The 17,997-nt window shown below is 31.3% G+C and overlaps 3 protein-coding genes across 5 annotated transcripts; 1 reads left to right on the forward strand and 2 right to left on the reverse strand.

The window, feature by feature from the left end:
- The first annotated feature begins 4,011 nt into the window (after nt 1–4,011).
- LOC104729605 (ras-related protein RABB1b) lies at nt 4,012–6,202 on the forward strand. The gene is made up of 6 exons (XM_010448568.3): nt 4,012–4,272; nt 4,374–4,513; nt 4,945–5,027; nt 5,410–5,614; nt 5,734–5,802; nt 5,893–6,202. The coding sequence occupies exons 1-6, from the start codon at nt 4,227–4,229 to the stop codon at nt 5,983–5,985; spliced, it is 636 nt and encodes a 211-aa protein (XP_010446870.1). The 5' UTR covers nt 4,012–4,226; the 3' UTR covers nt 5,986–6,202.
- Nucleotides 6,145–9,687, reverse strand: LOC109124562 (pentatricopeptide repeat-containing protein At4g35850, mitochondrial). 2 transcript variants are annotated; one of them, XM_010448567.3, is made up of 13 exons: nt 9,394–9,687; nt 9,144–9,282; nt 8,870–9,032; nt 8,656–8,721; nt 8,453–8,550; nt 8,167–8,284; nt 7,870–8,076; nt 7,705–7,781; nt 7,353–7,446; nt 7,017–7,082; nt 6,831–6,908; nt 6,629–6,730; nt 6,145–6,517 (listed from the first exon to the last, which is right to left on the reverse strand). In XM_010448567.3, exons 1-13 carry the CDS (start codon nt 9,419–9,421, stop codon nt 6,419–6,421), a joined length of 1,335 nt encoding a protein of 444 aa, XP_010446869.1. In that variant the 5' UTR covers nt 9,422–9,687; the 3' UTR covers nt 6,145–6,418. The 2 variants fall into 2 exon arrangements, with proteins under 2 accessions (XP_010446869.1, XP_087333878.1); XM_087477752.1 differs by having other exon boundaries at nt 9,144–9,285; nt 9,394–9,573.
- A 1,159-nt stretch (nt 9,688–10,846) lies between these two features.
- LOC104729607 (NEP1-interacting protein 1) lies at nt 10,847–12,547 on the reverse strand. 2 transcript variants are annotated; one of them, XM_010448570.3, is made up of 5 exons: nt 11,985–12,547; nt 11,670–11,848; nt 11,476–11,559; nt 11,218–11,385; nt 10,847–11,104 (listed from the first exon to the last, which is right to left on the reverse strand). In XM_010448570.3, the coding sequence occupies exons 1-5, from the start codon at nt 12,142–12,144 to the stop codon at nt 10,982–10,984; spliced, it is 714 nt and encodes a 237-aa protein (XP_010446872.1). In that variant the 5' UTR covers nt 12,145–12,547; the 3' UTR covers nt 10,847–10,981. The 2 variants fall into 2 exon arrangements, with proteins under 2 accessions (XP_010446872.1, XP_010446871.1); XM_010448569.3 differs by having other exon boundaries at nt 11,218–11,559; nt 11,985–12,528.
- Nucleotides 12,548–17,997: the final 5,450 nt, after the last annotated feature.

A 17,997-nucleotide genomic window follows, 5' to 3' on the forward strand; every position in this document is an offset into this window, starting at 1 on the left:
AATATACGTTCTGATTTATTTTTCATGTGAAACTGCACCTTAAGAAAGATATATAAACTCCTTAAGCCTTTTATAGAAACCTCCATATTCCTCATTTTACATTTAATGTTCCTTCCTTGCACGAGTTTATGTTGTTCATTCTGTAGTAGAACTCTCAACAAAGCTTTTTGTATGTATTTGAATTTCCAGGTCAGATTATCCGTCTTCTGCTTTCTGACCATCCTATCAGCTTCCTTAACAAAGTTCTCTGTCTCGGTGAAAGGTAGGCGATCAATGTCGGAGCCAACGAAATGCAGTCATCATGAAGTTTGGATGCTGCTGGTGACTTGTGTCAGTGTTTTTGTCAGGAAACGGTGGAAGGAGATTTACATACGATCACTCTTCCTTCTTTGTACTTTAGGTTGCTCTCTCAATTCTTTCATTTGGTGTGATAAGTTTTTCTTTTTCTTTTCCTGATCTGATGTTTTACTGAAACAACACAATATAGCATTATATTTCATAACCCTTATTGTTCTGATTTTTTTTTTTTAAATAAACCCTGATCAAATTTTATAATGCCGTTTATGTTTATTTTATCTAAGAAAAATAAAAAAAACAAAAAAAAACTGCATGTGATCGGAAAAGTTTGAAAGGAATATAAACTGTAATCAAATTCCTAAGTCGTAGTATATTAATGTTTGATTAAAATGTATATATATATATATAAGCCATGACATTTTTTTTATAAAGAATCTATCGGTTAAAAAATGTTAAATTTTTAAAATAAAAATGGAAATGTCTACTCCAACAGTAGTTAGGTTCTGTGAGTTGCTCTTCGATCACCGATCACTGTCTTGTCGCTTCTTTCTTACGTTCTCTGTTTCAACAATGGCTGCTCGTTATTGTGTGGTTTTATTTAACATTGTAATAATGAAAAATACATGTCGTCAAAATCTTCTGAAGGAAAAGTTATGCAAGCACGGAGCCAAAGCCATTGCAAGCAAAGTCACAAAGAGCAAAGCAATAACTCAAGCTGCCTTGAGGAATTCATCTTTCACATGGGCAAAACCGCAAAAGTTCTCCATCAAATTTCTTTTGACGCATGTGGTATATGTTATGTCATGAACGGTGAAGAAATAGGAATGATTAAACAATAACAAATTGATAGCTGCCTCTTTCAGGACTACAAGTTTCAATAGCATAAACAAATAGTGAGTGAGTCTCATGGTTGCGAAACCTAAAACGCAAGAAGCAAGAAGATGTGATTTTGGTTCTAATCGGCGCGAGCCTACTATTTAAAGACATACATTTCCAAAAAAAAATTGTTAAGTCTGTTTTCCATTTTTCATATGCTCTTCATAATTTACGAGAAGATATATTTATTTTCCTTTTTTTTTGTTAACGACTAATTACATTCATTTTCATTTTTTAAATCATACATATAAAAAGTAAGGTTTTGGTATTTCCTTATTGGTTGATTTTCATTTAATATTTTCTAATTTTTTTATTTTTTTATTTGCTCTAATTATTTAATTGCTTTAAATAATATTTAAGACCCAATTAACACAATACATTTAATTCATACATTAAAATAAAATTATAACTAAAAATAAAATAAATTATGCTTTAATCATATTCCACCACTCAATTTTATTCAAACACAATAAATAATATTTGTAACTCCAATAATTCTAAATGTAATTTCCATCAATTCTTATCATATAAATAAACATTGTCTCATTCTCTCATATTGGCATTTTTTACTTTTTCATTTTCACATTCTCTCATTCTCTTCCATTTTTCTCATTCTCTTCCACAATATCTATTTTAGATAAGCATCTTATAAGTCATTATTTTTCATACTCTTACAATACTCACCACACAATAAGGTCGTGAAATTGAAAAAATCCATCTCTAATTCTCTATTATGTACTCTGGTTATCTCACATATTCATGTATCATTTTTAATAATTTAGAATGATCAATATAATTATCCATTTATAAAGTTTTATTTTGTTTTGTGATCCAATAGATAAATATGTAAAGATCAATATAATTTTTTAATTATTTAAGATTAGAGGTTTTTGAAAACAAAAAGAACTTAATTATAAAAAAATTGATTTTCTTGATTTAAGCAAAATGAAAAAATGATTCCAAAAAGAAATCATGTTTAACTGGAAGTGAAATATAGAAAATAATATAATTATTAAAATACTATTTAACTAAATCTTCTAAAGATGAAACCATTAGTATGAAATCTAGCACTATAAATTAAATTGATGAGTGAAAAACAAAAAAAAAACAAAAGGATTGAAGTTATTCTTGGGGTTTTAAAAAATCTTTAGATTGAATTTCATATAATTTTTAAAAAAAACTAATTTAGTTTGTCACTTCAAAAGTAATATTTTCAATTTGGAATACTATGTATGAGTGTTGAGTTTATATCAACAAAACAATCAAAAAGTGTAAGTTTAAATTTTGATTGAGCCACTTGGTATTCCTTTTCTTTTAAATCAAAAATAAATTAAAATATTATTTATAATTAACCCACTTTTAAAAAGCATTTAACTCAAATGTAACTCCTACCCAATAATTTTACATTCATTCCTCCAAATAATATATTTATCTTTCAAGAAAAAATATTTTTGGTAAAATTTTAATATTTTAAAATTATTTTAATTGCTTTAAACTTTGAAATGAGGAATATTCTATATACAATAATATACGTAGTTACTAATTTTTTTTTATAATTTTATTTGATTCAATTTACTATACTATAGTCTTATGTTTACAATGTCATTAAGAAAAAATCTTTAAATCACTGTTTAACCTCTATAAAACATGATCATAAACATAGATTCTCTCATATTAGGAAAATGTTCAAATTCCTATATTATTATTTATATTAATATATAGCTAATGAATTTGTAATAATTTTTTAGTATTGGTTAATTTTTGATTTATAGAAAAGTCTATATATTTTAAATTTTACTAATAAATAACCATACCAAAAAAATGTTGACAGGAGTGTTATTTTGAAAAATTGCTATAAAATTTTTTGAGATTCATACATTAGTATAATTTTTAATGAGATTATACATTAGTAAAACAATATTTTAGTTTAAGAAAATTTAAGAAATATAAATAAAACTATTATGCATACAACCACGCATTGCATGGACTAATTACCTAGTAATTAAAAGAAAATAATGAACTATTATACTCAATAGACTTTAATATTCTTAAATCATGGCCATACTTCTCAGATTTCCCGATATGTGACACAGCATTCTGGAACTCTTGTCGGTGGGGGAGTAGATGAAAAAACTGGGGAGAAGTATCTTCGATTTAGATCAAGTATAGGTGTAACCTTTGGTTTTGAGGGAACGATGAAGATTCCAATCGAAGATATGTTGATTTGCCTCACCAGTTGGGCTAAACGTGTTGAATGTGGCTGTGTTGCAAATGTGAGTATGGAATATCCGTTTCAGCTGATGGTTAATTTTATTTACCTTGTTGTCTAGGAAAAAAAACAACTTTAAAAGATTGGAGTGATTTTAGTGTTTGTTTCTCTTTAATCTAGTGATCTTAGTGTTTGATACTAGGAATAAAAGAATTTGGGAAAAAATATCAAAGAAAAGGTTGGACTTTCGAATTTTGAACGAAAAAAACATAAATTTTTGAAATATTAATTAAATTCTAAATTTTAATATAATTTTTTTGATAAAAAAAGAAAGTTTTGTTGATCTGACCATTTTATGCACAATCTGTAAACTTTCTTTAACAAAACTATCATGGAGCTAAGTTGCTGCGAAATATTAATCCACGTATTTAAATTGATATATAGAAGATATTTACACTGCTCCCTGAATAAGTTAATGTGGTCCGTTGGTAACAAATGAATAATACTACCAACGAACCCGCGATCGATGCCAATTAACACATGAATTTTTTTAACAGTTAAAAAACTTAAATAGTACAAAAAAAAAAAAAAAACTAGTACGTATATTTTCGATCAGGTCCTTTTATTTTATAGTAATTAACTAAAAAAAAGGTTTATAAAAAGAAGATGAGAAGAGGAGGAGGAGAGATAGAGAAAGATAGCTTCTTCATCGAGAAACCTCGAAAGTATACAAATCAAAAAGCGCGTCGGTGACTTGTTTTGTTACTCTCTCATCATCAATCTCTTCTTCTTCTTTCAATCGGATTCCCACATCTCCTACACCTTGCTCTCTGATTCATCAACCATGTCGTACGATTACCTCTTCAAATACATAATCATCGGAGACACAGGTGTGAGACCCACCACCACCGATCATCATCTTTCTATAATAATTCCTAATTTTGATTGATCGATTTCCTGATTGTCATGTGGGGGTTTTCGTTTTTATCAGGTGTTGGGAAATCGTGCCTGCTTCTTCAATTTACTGACAAGAGGTTCCAACCAGTTCACGATCTCACCATTGGTGTCGAGTTCGGTGCTCGCATGGTCACCGTCGATGGTCGCCCCATCAAACTTCAAATTTGGGACACCGTACGCCTTCTGCTCTCTCTCGCCCTTTATTCTTTTCTTCGTCTTAATTAGGTCCTTTTAAGAGAACTTAATCAACGTTTTTATCGATTAGGATTGGTTTTGAGCCTTTTTGACCTAAGCTCGATTTTGATTATTATGAAGATTAACAACAATTTTCTCAGTATTTATAGAAACAGTGCCTTACTATAATTTGCTATCACTAACAATTATTGATATAGAAGCTGACTTCACCAGTCCCTTGTTGTGATTTATTCTTGTTAATAGTCTTTGATTCATTTTTTTACACTCAGCTATATGACATGTAGATCTTTTCCAATGGATGATGTATGGGCTGGACTTGTTTTATGTTTTGTTTTTTTTTTTTTTTGCCTTCTGGTTCTAGTTTTTCTATGATACCCTTCTGTGAGTTAACCTATCGTATGATATTCTAGGCTGGACAAGAGTCTTTTAGATCCATCACCAGATCATATTACAGAGGAGCAGCCGGAGCTTTACTCGTTTATGACATCACCAGGTTTGTATTTCCCCTTGCAACATTATATTATGATCAGCTCCAATTTTCCAGCAAGGTTTTGGAAGTTATTGCTTCTTTATTTTGTGAACTGATAAACTCTGAACTGCTGTTAAGGTTTTGAAAAATTGGTACTTTCATCATAGCTACAGTTTTTGGGAATTTACGTTTGATCTTGCATAAAGTTTTGGCTATATATGATTGATACTGGCAATGCTCTTTTACTAAGATGTTAAGTTAACCATACATCTTAGAATCCTACTAAAAATGTTCTTTTTACTCTGTTTTTTTTTTGGAATTTTTGAGAAGTATGAACGATAAGAGTTTTATCATGTGTTGATCTTTCTGCCCTCAAAGCTCAATATTCTGGTTCTTTTGGTTGCAGGAGAGAGACATTTAACCATCTGGCAAGTTGGTTGGAGGATGCTCGGCAACATGCAAATCCCAATATGAGTATTATGCTAATTGGGAACAAATGCGATCTTGCTCACAAGAGAGCTGTTAGCAAAGAGGAAGGAGAACAGTTTGCCAAGGAACACGGCCTGCTATTCTTAGAAGCATCTGCAAGAACAGCTCAAAACGTTGAGGAGGTAACACTGATTCTTTGCTACTCCTTTTCCCCATCCTGTTATTTGGCGGTAATCACATGGAGAGTTTTGTCTTCTTTTATTGGATTAAGATTACTTAATATCGCACATTATTCCCACAGGCATTCATAAAGACAGCTGCCAAGATCCTTCAGAACATTCAGGATGGTGTTTTTGATGTATCCAACGAGGTAATTTCCCTCATGAATCTTTTGGTGGTTCTAATCCCTCGATTGTGTTACAATGTCATCTTATTCCCTTGATCTCTCTGGATTTTGCAGTCATCGGGCATTAAGGTTGGCTACGGGCGTACTCAAGGTGCAGCAGGAGGCAGGGATGGTGCACTCTCTCAGGGAGGTGGCTGTTGTGGTTAAAAAGTCCTTAGGACACATATCTGCTGTAATCTGGTGATTCAGAAACTACTATTGCTTTATTTACCTCTGCAAATTGATGATACACCAGAATGTATAGTTGCGTTCTTTTTTTTTACTCTATTTTTCAATTTGTCTTTGTTAAAAAACTAAACTGGTGCATTTGAGAGTGAACAGCCTGATCTTTATAAACAAAACAGGCGTTAGCTTATTTGGAACATTGTTTGCTTTTATATGAAAGAGTCAAAGCTCTCAAGGTTAAGCAATTGAAATCAGAAGAATATCCAGTCCTCATCTAGTTGAAGTCTCCTTATTCATCTAAAGGAACTGGTTTGAAAAACATACCAAGATGGTTTACAGAGATCCTAATAAGCAAATAGCAATAAAAAAACGAAGAAACCATGATACTGTCTTTTCTCCTCTTGATCCCTTTGTTTTAACGCCGATTGTTTAATGTCCCTTCCTTAAGTCGCAAGGTATTGTATGTACTCGTCACTAACATGAGTCTCGGATCATCTTCTGGAATTTCACGTTCCTGTGATTCCCACAACACAAAAAAACCAGCAACCCATCAATAATTAATACCGAGAAGGAACTCAGTTTATGCTTTGTTTGTAAGATTTGAGAAAAGGGACTATTATTTTACTTTCAATCCTTTGTAGTAAGCTTCAACAGCAGCTAGTGTAGGTGTAATCCTTCGAGCTTGCATGAGATCCCATATCATATTTGCAACTGTGTACCCGCCCGTCTGCCATAAAAGAAAAGGAGTTTTTTTACTTTCACTAAGCCAACTCTTTATAATAGCAAAACTATATTTCAGTGTTTTTGGGGGACCTCAAGTTTAATACCTTTTCGCCAGCAGCTTTATGTAGCAGACTGCTTCCAGTTCTTGGGTCTAAGAAGAAATTGCGTTCGTTCATTTGGACCTGCATTAACAAACAAATTATCATCAGGCAAAGACTCTACCATCGGTCCGGGTTTTTGTTTATTTCGTTGATTATTTTTTCAGTACAGCTCGAGCCTAGAAGCCTTACCAGAGTGTCTTGAGCAATCTTCATTCCATTCTCGGTGTATCCTGTCATAGCCCCCTCAATAAGTGTCTGTAGAAGCAAAAAGCAATAAATTGACATCTTTAGCATATACAGGTCGCATATCTATGTTAAACCAAGTATCGAAAACAGGATATCGAATCATAATTCTCTTTGCCTACTGGATCAATTGAGAATTTAGATTCATCTCTATATTCATTTGCGGGGTTTTAGGATTGAGAATCAACAATATATGTCATATAGATGTTAATATATAGAAAAGAAGAAGTTCGCTCTTAAATGAATATTGAAAGACCAATACTGAGGTCAGATGATCGTTACCGTATAGAGTTCCATAGCAGGGATTCTCTCTGCCCTCATGTAATCTTCAAACAATTTGAGACCATTCTCAAACTCTTGCGAGTGTAGATAGCACCTATGCAGATACAAAGTAAGATGCATATATGATTATCATGTTTAGCTTTTCAATGTGTAAAATACTAGTAACAAAATGTTGGTACCTAATACTGTCTTCTAACCAATGACAATGCCAAATGTTTAAAATCTAAATGCAAAATTCATAATCTCATATATGTATACTAGGCCAATTCATTTTGTGGGAAAAGACACCGGCACAGGAAACTGACAGTCTATTATTGTCAATAGAAGAATCAAAGTGCATGCACTGTTGTACCTCATAATTTGTAGCACACAGTAAGTATCAGTGTCTTTGCCGTCTTTCTTAAGCATCTCAAGTAGAGCTTCCGTTGCCTGCCATGGGGAATAACTGGTCAGAAATCAACTTCGAAACTAACTTTTGTTCAGGAAATATTGGAATTTAGAAGACATATCCTCTTACTTTTACATCCTTTAGATCAGCGAGTGCACTAAATGCTACGTGGTACACGGTCAAATTTCTCTGCAGAAACCTAGTCCTGTGAGCATATTCAGCGGTTGGAATATTGTAAAGCTCCTCTTCACTGATGCTAAACATCACATCTTCTGCACTCTTCCTTGATGAATCAATTGCTGACCAGCCTTTTGACTGCTCTACGAACTCGAGAATCTTTTGAGAAAAAAAAAGGAGGAATGAGAAAACCTACATGAAGAAAAAAACTGAAAGGAAATACAAACATGAAACCTTCACAGGTGTTACCTTGGTAGAAAGATTATCTGGTCTAGGCTGCTTGTTTATGTGCGCAGTTATGAGTCCTGCATAGCAGAACTGGTTCAAACCAACACCAGCAGCAGTCATATCTCGAACTATCGCATACCTAACCATTATTTGATGTCACATATGAATTATATTAGATCACTTCTTAGATAGCTGAGATAACCAAATACTTACTTAAAACAGAGAAAATATGCATTAAAAAACTTATCAAAGAAATCATTTACGATTAGTGAGCACTCTCAAAAGACAATAGAAGGCAGTAACCTACACAAGATCTAATTGGCCAGAAACAGCGCAGGCATTAAGCAGGCAGACAAAGGTCTGTCCATTTGGTTTTACGTCATATCTCTTCATCTCGTCGTAGACCTTGCAATAAGAGACAAACAAAAAAGCTCGTATATGATTGAATATTAAAACATTTAGAAGAAGGAAAAAAACGCTTGTACTAAAGCAGGGAAGAAGATAACATACACGGATCGCCTCCTTTCCATTCTTGCATTTCCCACATGTGGAAATCAAAAAGTTGTACAGATTTACCTATACAGCCAACAACACAAGCCACAGATGAACCGAATCATTCAAGTAAAGTGTAGAATTATTTGACAAAGAATCCCTTAATCTACTGATAGACTCTCAAAAAACTAAGACCATGCCAAAACAAAAGAAAGATAAGAGGAAATAATACATCTGGAGCAATTCCCATGGCCTTCATTTCTTCACGGAAAAAGAAAGCATCACTCAACCGAGCACCCTTCATCGTTCCCACAACAAAGGAATGGAATATATCAGCTGTAGGCTGCACACCATCTAGCTTCATATCATCATACACATCCCTCAGCAAATAGTGCCTACCCAAAAAAAAAAAAAAAAAGTTCCACAATCTCATCACATTATCAACACAATGAGCCATACAAATCGAAAGGGTGAGAGAAGCTAAGCTAAGAAGAACAGTTACAAACCTGCGCTGAGCAGTGACGGAATTGACAGCCGTGTTGTATTCCGACAGATCATTGGCGTAATTTTTCTTTGCGATCTCGTCCGGCGATGAAGCGAAGTAGCGCCGAGTAACCAGAGCTCGAACCAGAGACCGATTCCTCCCTGCTTCCCGTCGAAGAAAGATCGATTTAATGAAAGATGAAAATGGGATCTATCTATTTAGCCACCGCAAGGATAAATAATAATAAATCAGTGATGTCCATGAAACCATACCAGAAATGGATTGAATGAGGAACTTCATAGCTCCAGGTGAAATCCTTACTCCGGCAAACAAATTTATCCGGGAAACGAGACGAAACCAAATACGAGATTTTCCGGTGAGACTCAGAGGAAAGCTGAATAGTCGAGTTCAGCCGTCGGAAGTGGGATATAGCATTTAGCAGCTCAGGCTTCAGGGTTTAGGGAGAGAACGTAAACCGGAAATTATACAACTCTAACCGGGTGTTAACCGGTTTGATATTAATGGATCGCGCTTACTAATTAAAAGCCTTTAGTATCGGACATTACATGGGCCAGTGATAGATTATTGGGCTTATATTTCAAACCAATTGACGATGATCACGTGACTGTCGCGTGATCATATCAAATGCGCCACGTGTACCGTAGAGCGAAACGATGAGGAGTGAGGACTGAGGAAGATAAAGATATTTTACAGTTGGGATGTCCCAACTACTTACACAAACAATACTTTGAATCTGTCGGAAGGATCACGTGAAGACAACTAATATATGTTCTTGCGTTAAGTGAGAAATATTGACCAAAGAGAAACAACAAATTTATTTTATTTTAACCCAAAACTCGTTCACTTTACTCGTGATATTTCACCAAAAACGAATTTAAAAAAAAAAAAAAACACTTTTCAATCCACTATACTTCTAGAATTTTGTAGTAGGGTACGCGTTTACTCCCAATTTTGTAGTCATATTGTAAAAAAAAAAAAAGGTTCATATTTTTATATTTTAATTAACTACAGATATAAAGTTCCGGAAACAACGTTAAACGATTTAAATATACAGGTTACTGTGGGTCTTAAAATAAACGTTTGAAAGTTTCTAAACTTTCTATAATGTTAGATGATGATTAATGCTTTGATTTCAAATTCAAGAAAAAAATAACAGTAAAACTGACCCCCTAAAATTTATACAATATCAGTAAAATGATTAATGCACCCAAAAGCATCACGGGAAAGATATAGAGACTCATCAGTCATCAACATTTACCATATTTATCCAAATTCAATCAATTTTTTCTTTTCTTTTTTCGGTTAAGGAGCGAGCGACTAGACAATTGTAGTATATCCAACTTACAACTTACAAAGTTACAACACGTAAAGCTCTCGTAATAATTGCAGTAGCCAAAATTGACATTGTAATTAATTACGTGTTGGTGAGTATTGATTTTATTGTTTAGATGTTAGAAGAGCTAATTAAACAAACCAAATCAAGAAAATGTTTATATTTTGGCATGATTTTTTTATCTCCTGGTGGGGAGGCCCACGAGGCCACAGATTCACACATAGAATTCAATTCCTTTCCTTCACGTCATAACTACAGAATATTACGAAAAATTTATTCACTTCAAAGTTTGGTGAGACCAACACACAATCTAAAGTCGCAATTTAATGGATTTGGTTCAGTCTTTTGGGTTTGGTTTGAAGATCATCAACTAGATACAAAACTTTTGTTTTTTTTGTTTTTTCCCATTTCTTTGTACATATTGAAGAAACTAACCACAAGATTACGACCATACAAGTAGTAGTAGGAGCGAGGGTCTGTGCAAATGGTAATTAGAAGAAGGGTGATTACAGATCACGTCTACACATTGGACAAGATCCGTGCCTCAGTAGCCATTTGTCTATGCAAGGCAAATGAAACATGTGATGACAATGTGGCAGGCTTCTTACGGTTTCACCAAGTTGAAAATCCTGCCAAGAACAAAATCACACAAAACAAGAACAAGATCATCAGAACCTTTTTTTGTTCCGAATTAGAGGATCTACGTACGGTTTTATTTTGAGCTGAGGAAGGAGCTAAAAACCTGGAGACAAACAGAACACGAGTCTTTGTTTCCACAAGCATCCAAATAGTTTGTGCGAGTGATTTTGATCTTAGGTATCTTATTAATCAAATCTCCTGCTAATCCTTTTGAGCCACCGGTATCAAAGATACTCGAGAGCTCTTCGAATGTCGTATCCACAGCTCCCATCTGATCAGCAAGAAGAGAGAGATGAATAGGATCAAGAAACAGAGAGATCTCAATGTAACCAACTAAATATACATTGCTGATCAACTGTACCTGACTTTGAACCGCGCTTAGCATTGCTGGACCAATGCGTTCTCGCACAAGTCTACCACTTATAAGACTAGCAATGACATCAATCTACACAAAAAAAATCAAGAATTAGTTAGAAGCTCAAATCCAACCGGTTTTTAAAAACAGAGCAGAAGAGTAGTTTTAATGAAGAAAAAAACTAAAAGGTCTAAGCTCACCAAGTAAAGGAGGCATCCAAAACGTGACTCATTAGATTTCCAAAGAACAAGAGATGATTCGAAGACTTCGATGGAGAAAACAGCTCCTGAAATGGCTCCAACCGCTGCTCCTCGGATGAAACCACTCTCTGTTTCTTGGCCTATCAAAGCTCCAGTGAGTGCTCCAAGCAATGTACCCACTGAAGAAATGAAAAGGATACAACTTTCTTAGCTCTACATAAAACCCCAAAAGTTGTAGATTCTATTCTATTCATCAGAATTAAAGACATTCAAGAACAGAATCAAGAAACGTGTATAGGAAACTAAGAGGCGGACCTAGAGCGAAGAAGAAGGTCAAGATCGCCGAAAGAACTGTCCCTAGAACAGCGGAAGCGAGGAAACGACATGCTTCTTTAATCTGATCGATGAGATTCCCAATAGAGGGACACGAAGAGATAGGACAAAATCCAGATTCGAATCTAGAAGAAGATGCCATTTTTTGTTTTCCAAGAACACTCCAAAAAGATTAAAGCTTGGTGGATATATATAGAGAAAGAAACGTGAAACGATCTACGGTAAAAAACAAAAACAGAGCTCAGTGGAGCTTATAGAAGAGAAGAGAGAGAGAGAGAGAGAGAGAGGTAAGAGAGTTTAGAGAGTTGAGACAGAAGATAGAAGAAAGAAAGAGATGGGTTTTGCTTAGCCCTTAAGAGAGAAGATCCGATGTCTGGCCTACTCGCAATTAATGCTCTTGGGGTCGTCGTCTCGTTTGCTTTGATATTTTTTTACCACACAAAGTAGGTGAAGTAAAATCTAGGGTTTGCCTGTCATGATCGATGTTGAAAACAGCGACTAAAAAAGAAGTTTCAAAGCACGAGACGAGAGAGATAGAAGGAGCTAGAGATATACTTTTAAAGAGAGATAGATAAGCGCGCAAGCTCAGCGGAAATTACAAAAAAAAAAAAAAACATTTTTTACAATTAGTGACTTTAATGTATCATGTTTACATCACTGTATTATGTTAATTATTTTCAAAGTTTTAAATATTATTATACGTCATATAACTCATAACACATAATATTTTTATAAAACCCGATTATTCTAATATTCATATCGTTGTTTTTTTACCCATACAGCTCCTGATGGTCTTGGGCAGTGGTCACCTGATGACGACATATTATCTTGTAGTATCCAGAGAACCATTATTTATTCGCAGATTAAGACAATAATTAGTCGTTGGTTTATAATTCACTTTCATGGGTAAAAAATGAATGGAAAAATAGTTGTTAGCATTAATTAACGTTGTTGCATATATTGACGTAGCGGTTATTAACCAGAAACTAGGATATATCCCGTGCTTAAAGCACGGGTTAACATTTTTTTTAAAATTATAATATAATAATAAAACTATTATTTTTTTTTAATATTTTGTTTAAGGTAATTTATTTTTAATTGTTATGTAAATCTATTAGTCTATTTGAATACTAATTATTTTAGAATATTATAATATATTATTTTTGACGTATTATTACAGTTTTATATTGTTTATTTGTTATATTTGCATCATTACTTTATGAAATATAAAATAGTAATTTTAATATTATAATTGTGAGCAAATAAAAATTATTAATTTATCATCTATATAAATTTAGTTTTACCAACCCGCCAATGTGGAAATTAAAACACACATTTTTATACATTGAGTAATATATCTTCGTTTTTAAAAATTCAAACCACAACATATGCAAAAAAAAAATGCAGTTTATTTATTATAAATATTATATAAAATTTTCAAACAGTTTGTAAATAAAATAAAATAAAGATGTTAGAGAATCATCATTTGAAATCTTAACAAAATCTTCGAATTTAATTATTAAAAATAATTGTATTGTATACTTGGATATAAAATCTTAGTTTTTAAAATTCTGATTGTTTTATATATTTTTTAAAAAATTAATTAGTAATTTTGTCCATAATTTATTAGAGAGAGAAAATATTTTTTTAGATACTTTTAGATTTTTTAATATTTGATTTGTGAGTGTTTTTTTAAAATAATTATATATATTTAAATTAGTTAATTAAGCTTAATAAATTTTTTGTAATGGCAATTTAATGTAATTTTTTACACATTTTAAAATTAGTTTCATATTTGTACTTCTCAATTAATATAGTAGGATTCACAATAGAAGAGAAAAATAACCATACCGAAAGGCAAAAACAATTTCACCATTTATATTTACTGTTATTTTTTTTTTTTGCAAGACTAACTATTTTATTTTATTTTTCTTCAAAACTCTTACTTTTTGTTATCAACTAGACCGATAATTTTTCAGGAGTTCATATATTTTTCGTGCAATACAGTACAATATGACTAATACGATACGGTATAGGGTCCTTCTCGATAACACAAGCAAGCAATCAGAGGAAACAATTAGATACGAAACATGAATAATTTCTATACATGTTATCTATTTGAGGAAATCGACAAATCTTATTTGATTCTGCCTTTCCATTCATAGTAAGTTCCCTAATATGAGTAATAGTTTATTGTTATACCAAACTAAAATAGGTCCGGTAAGACTTTGTTATTGTGCTATTACGTGTTGAGAAGCTGTAATACTATTAACGTTTCTGTATTTCCAAAACTCTTTGCCTTTTTTTTTTCTATACATTTGTACGTCGATTCACTAATAGTCCACCGATCCATTCTGAAAATAAAATAAAAATAATTGTCGGTTCTTCATTAAAATCACCGCATTTTTAATATCTTTCACCATAATTCCTAGAAATATCTACCCCAACATGGTGACAAAAAATGAATACCTACCCCAATATACTTTTTTCCGATACTTATTGTTATCAGTTTATATTTTTAATAGTTGGTCCAGCTGGTCCCATGAGTAATTAAACTGAAATCTAAACATATGCATGATACATGGTTGCGTGTCACTTACATGATCGTGTATATTTACTTTTCACTGCTGCTGATATGTATACATATAGTGAACTTGGCCGATTATGTTTGATTAGCTTTCCTCCCCCCCCCCCCCCCCCTCCCCCCCCCAAAAAAAATGTCGCATTAACTTGGTATCCTATAATCATTTAACAAAAATCTGAGTCCTGACATTGTAAAAAATTATTTATAAGTTCCGAATGTTAATCTTTATATATATTTTTTATTACTACGTATTTGAACTATATTGCATATATAACTTTTTTTGTATATGGGTTGTTTTCGTACTTACTATTCAGAACCATAATTTAATACCAACACGTATTTATGAGAGGATATTATTGACACATAATATTTTTAGAGTATTTGCATCTAGTGACAAAGAATTAAGTGTTTTTTAAAAAGAAAAAAAATAACAATGTGTAAGTAGAAGATATTACCTAGTAGTGAAAGTAACATAATTTTACAGTGAAGAATGTAAGTGTGGAAAATAAAAGTCATATACATAAATAAATTAAGAATATCTAAGTATGATTGGTAGGTTATCTACATCACTACATGATGACCCACGTTACAACATTTTTTACCGGTGCGTCTTTTGTATTGGCGTGGTTGATAATTTAACCCAGCCACCACTTGCATCTGCTCCTTTATTTATGTGTATGAAATCATCTTCAAACCAAATCAACTCCATAAATATCACATAGTTATAAATAAGGTTTCGTTAAACGTAGTTCTCGATATATATCTACAACAACAAAAAAAAAACACGATGTGATCACTACAACTTCTTATAACATTTTTTAAAAAAATATAAAAAGGTGCTTCAGATTCTATGGACTGAAACTAGTTAGGTCTCTTAAAAGCAGGTATACTGACTACGATCAAGCAACTACTATACTATTAGTTAACATACTTACTAGATTAGCTGAATCGATACAATAATATTGGACAACATTTTTATAATATTTAAGAGAACTGAAGTGTTGAATAAAACTAGGTGATTCCCCACGCAACGCGTGCGTTGTGGTGTAGTTGGCACTTTTTTGTTTTTTTTTTTTGGTCTTTTTCGTTTTCTCTTTTGTATTATTTCGTTTTAATTAGGCATATACGGGTTTTGCCGTCACTTTTACTTATACACTATATGTTTATACCATTTCGTTCAGATGTATATAATTGTAGCGTTTACTTTTTATGAATTATGAAGATGTTGTTTCTTGCTTTTGAGGATCCAATCTTATCATTGACTGATATTATTTCCAATACATTTATTGTATAATAGATTTTCTAATTAACTGCTTATGTAAACCCTTCATACGTTGATGTTGCAATAATAAGTTTTTTTTTTAAATATTTCCGTGTAAGTGATTATGTTTGTATGCCCATGTTTTGATCTAATATCAATAAGATCGTTTCTGTTTTTCTTTAGTTGGCTTTGAAACCAATATTGAGTTAAGCAAATAATGGGTCGAATTATGGTGTTAATAAGTAATATAAATTCTTATATATATATATTGTATATATGTGACTATAAATTTAGCTAACTAAAAAATTATGTAATATTTAAATACAATCTTGAACATATATATATTTTTTTATTTGTGGGAGGAATGTATGAAATTATTGGATAGAAGTTATTTTTGAGTTAAATGACCTTTAATGTCTTTAAAGTGAATTAAATATTAATAAATTTTTATATGTGTCTTGACTTTTTTTAAAAGGAATACCAAGTGTTTCCTTCCAAATTTGAAGTGATATAGTATTTTAGTTTTCTTATATGATTTTATGAACTTCAATGTAAAAGTTTTTCAAAGTAATAAGTACACTCACTAATTGAATTATAAAATTTGGAGAAATGTTTATTTCGTTTAATCATCTGCTCTTTTAAATAAATTAAATAAGTATGTGTTATTCCTACAAATAGGACAACATATATTATAGTTTAACCATGGAGTTAAGCAATGGAAATGGAACTTTTGATTGCAAGACAAAATGCTTATATGTTACACATTGATCGTTTAAAAATGAATAGGAACATTTAATTCTCAAATAAAGTTGATTGTTTTGTTAAAACCAACATATGTGAATTTAAATTTAACTATGCAAATTTAAAAAATAAATATGAATACATTATAAAGGCAAGAAATATAAAAGAAATATTTTTTTATATAAATAAAATAAAAATTGAAAACAATGTTAAATATATATATAATACTTTCTACATTAAAATATAGAATCAAACTCTTACAAGTTACAACACATATGAGATATAAAAACATTTGATATTGGTAGGAGAGGAAGAGCGAATGTTTACTATAAGATGGTAATCCAAATTAGATAATGGAGATGAATCTTTAAAAAATAGAACAATGTAATATCTATATATATATAATACTTTCTAAATTAAAATATAGAATCATACTCTTACAACACATATGAGATATAACAACATTTGATATTGGTGGGAGAGGAAGAGAGAATGATTACTTATAAGATAATAATCCAAATTAGATAAAGGAGATAAATCTTTTAAAATAAGAACAATGTAAAATATATATCATGTAGTCTCTAAAATTAAAATTTAGCATTAACAATTTATAATGATATTTCATTTTTGTTTACAACCCATACAACAAAAATAAGAAATCAAAAATAACAAAAAAAAATGAAAAATGATTTGAGGTATTGTAGAAGAGAATGAGAGAATATGAAAATGTGATAGTAAAAAAATGTCAATATGAGAGAATGATAGATTGAGAGAATGCTTATTTATATGATAAGAAATGATGGAAGTTACAATAGTAATTTATTGTGTTTGAATAGAATTGAGTGGTAGAATATGATTAATGCATAATTTATTTTATTTTCAGTTATAATTTTATTTTAATGTGTGAGTTAAATGTATTGTGTTTATTGGATCTTAAATATTGTTTAAAGCAATTAGAAAGCAAATAAAAAAATAAAAAAATAGAAAACATTAAATGAAAATCAACCAATAAGGAGAGACCAAAACCTTATTTTTATATATATGATATATTGCTTTAAACTTTGAAATGAGAAATATATTATAAACAATAATTTTACATGAGAAATATATTAATTTAGCCAACCAAAATATGAATATAAGTTTAGCCAACCAAAATAAATAAAAAATATTAAAATTTAACCAAAAATAATTTCTCTTGAAAGATAATAAGTTAGTAGGAGGAATGAATTAATGTACAATTATTAGATATGAGTTACATTTGAGTTAAATGGAGTTACATGTCTTTAATTATAAATAAATATTTTAATTTTTTATAACCTAAAATAAAAGGAATACCAAGTGGCTGAATCAAAATTCACATGATTTGGTTGTTTGTTGATATAAACTCAACACTTACACATAATATTTCA

Source organism: Camelina sativa, chromosome 12, assembly GCF_030686135.1.
Source record: "Camelina sativa cultivar CO46 ecotype springtype chromosome 12, ASM3068613v1".
Taxonomy (NCBI): Eukaryota; Viridiplantae; Streptophyta; class Magnoliopsida; order Brassicales; family Brassicaceae; genus Camelina; species Camelina sativa.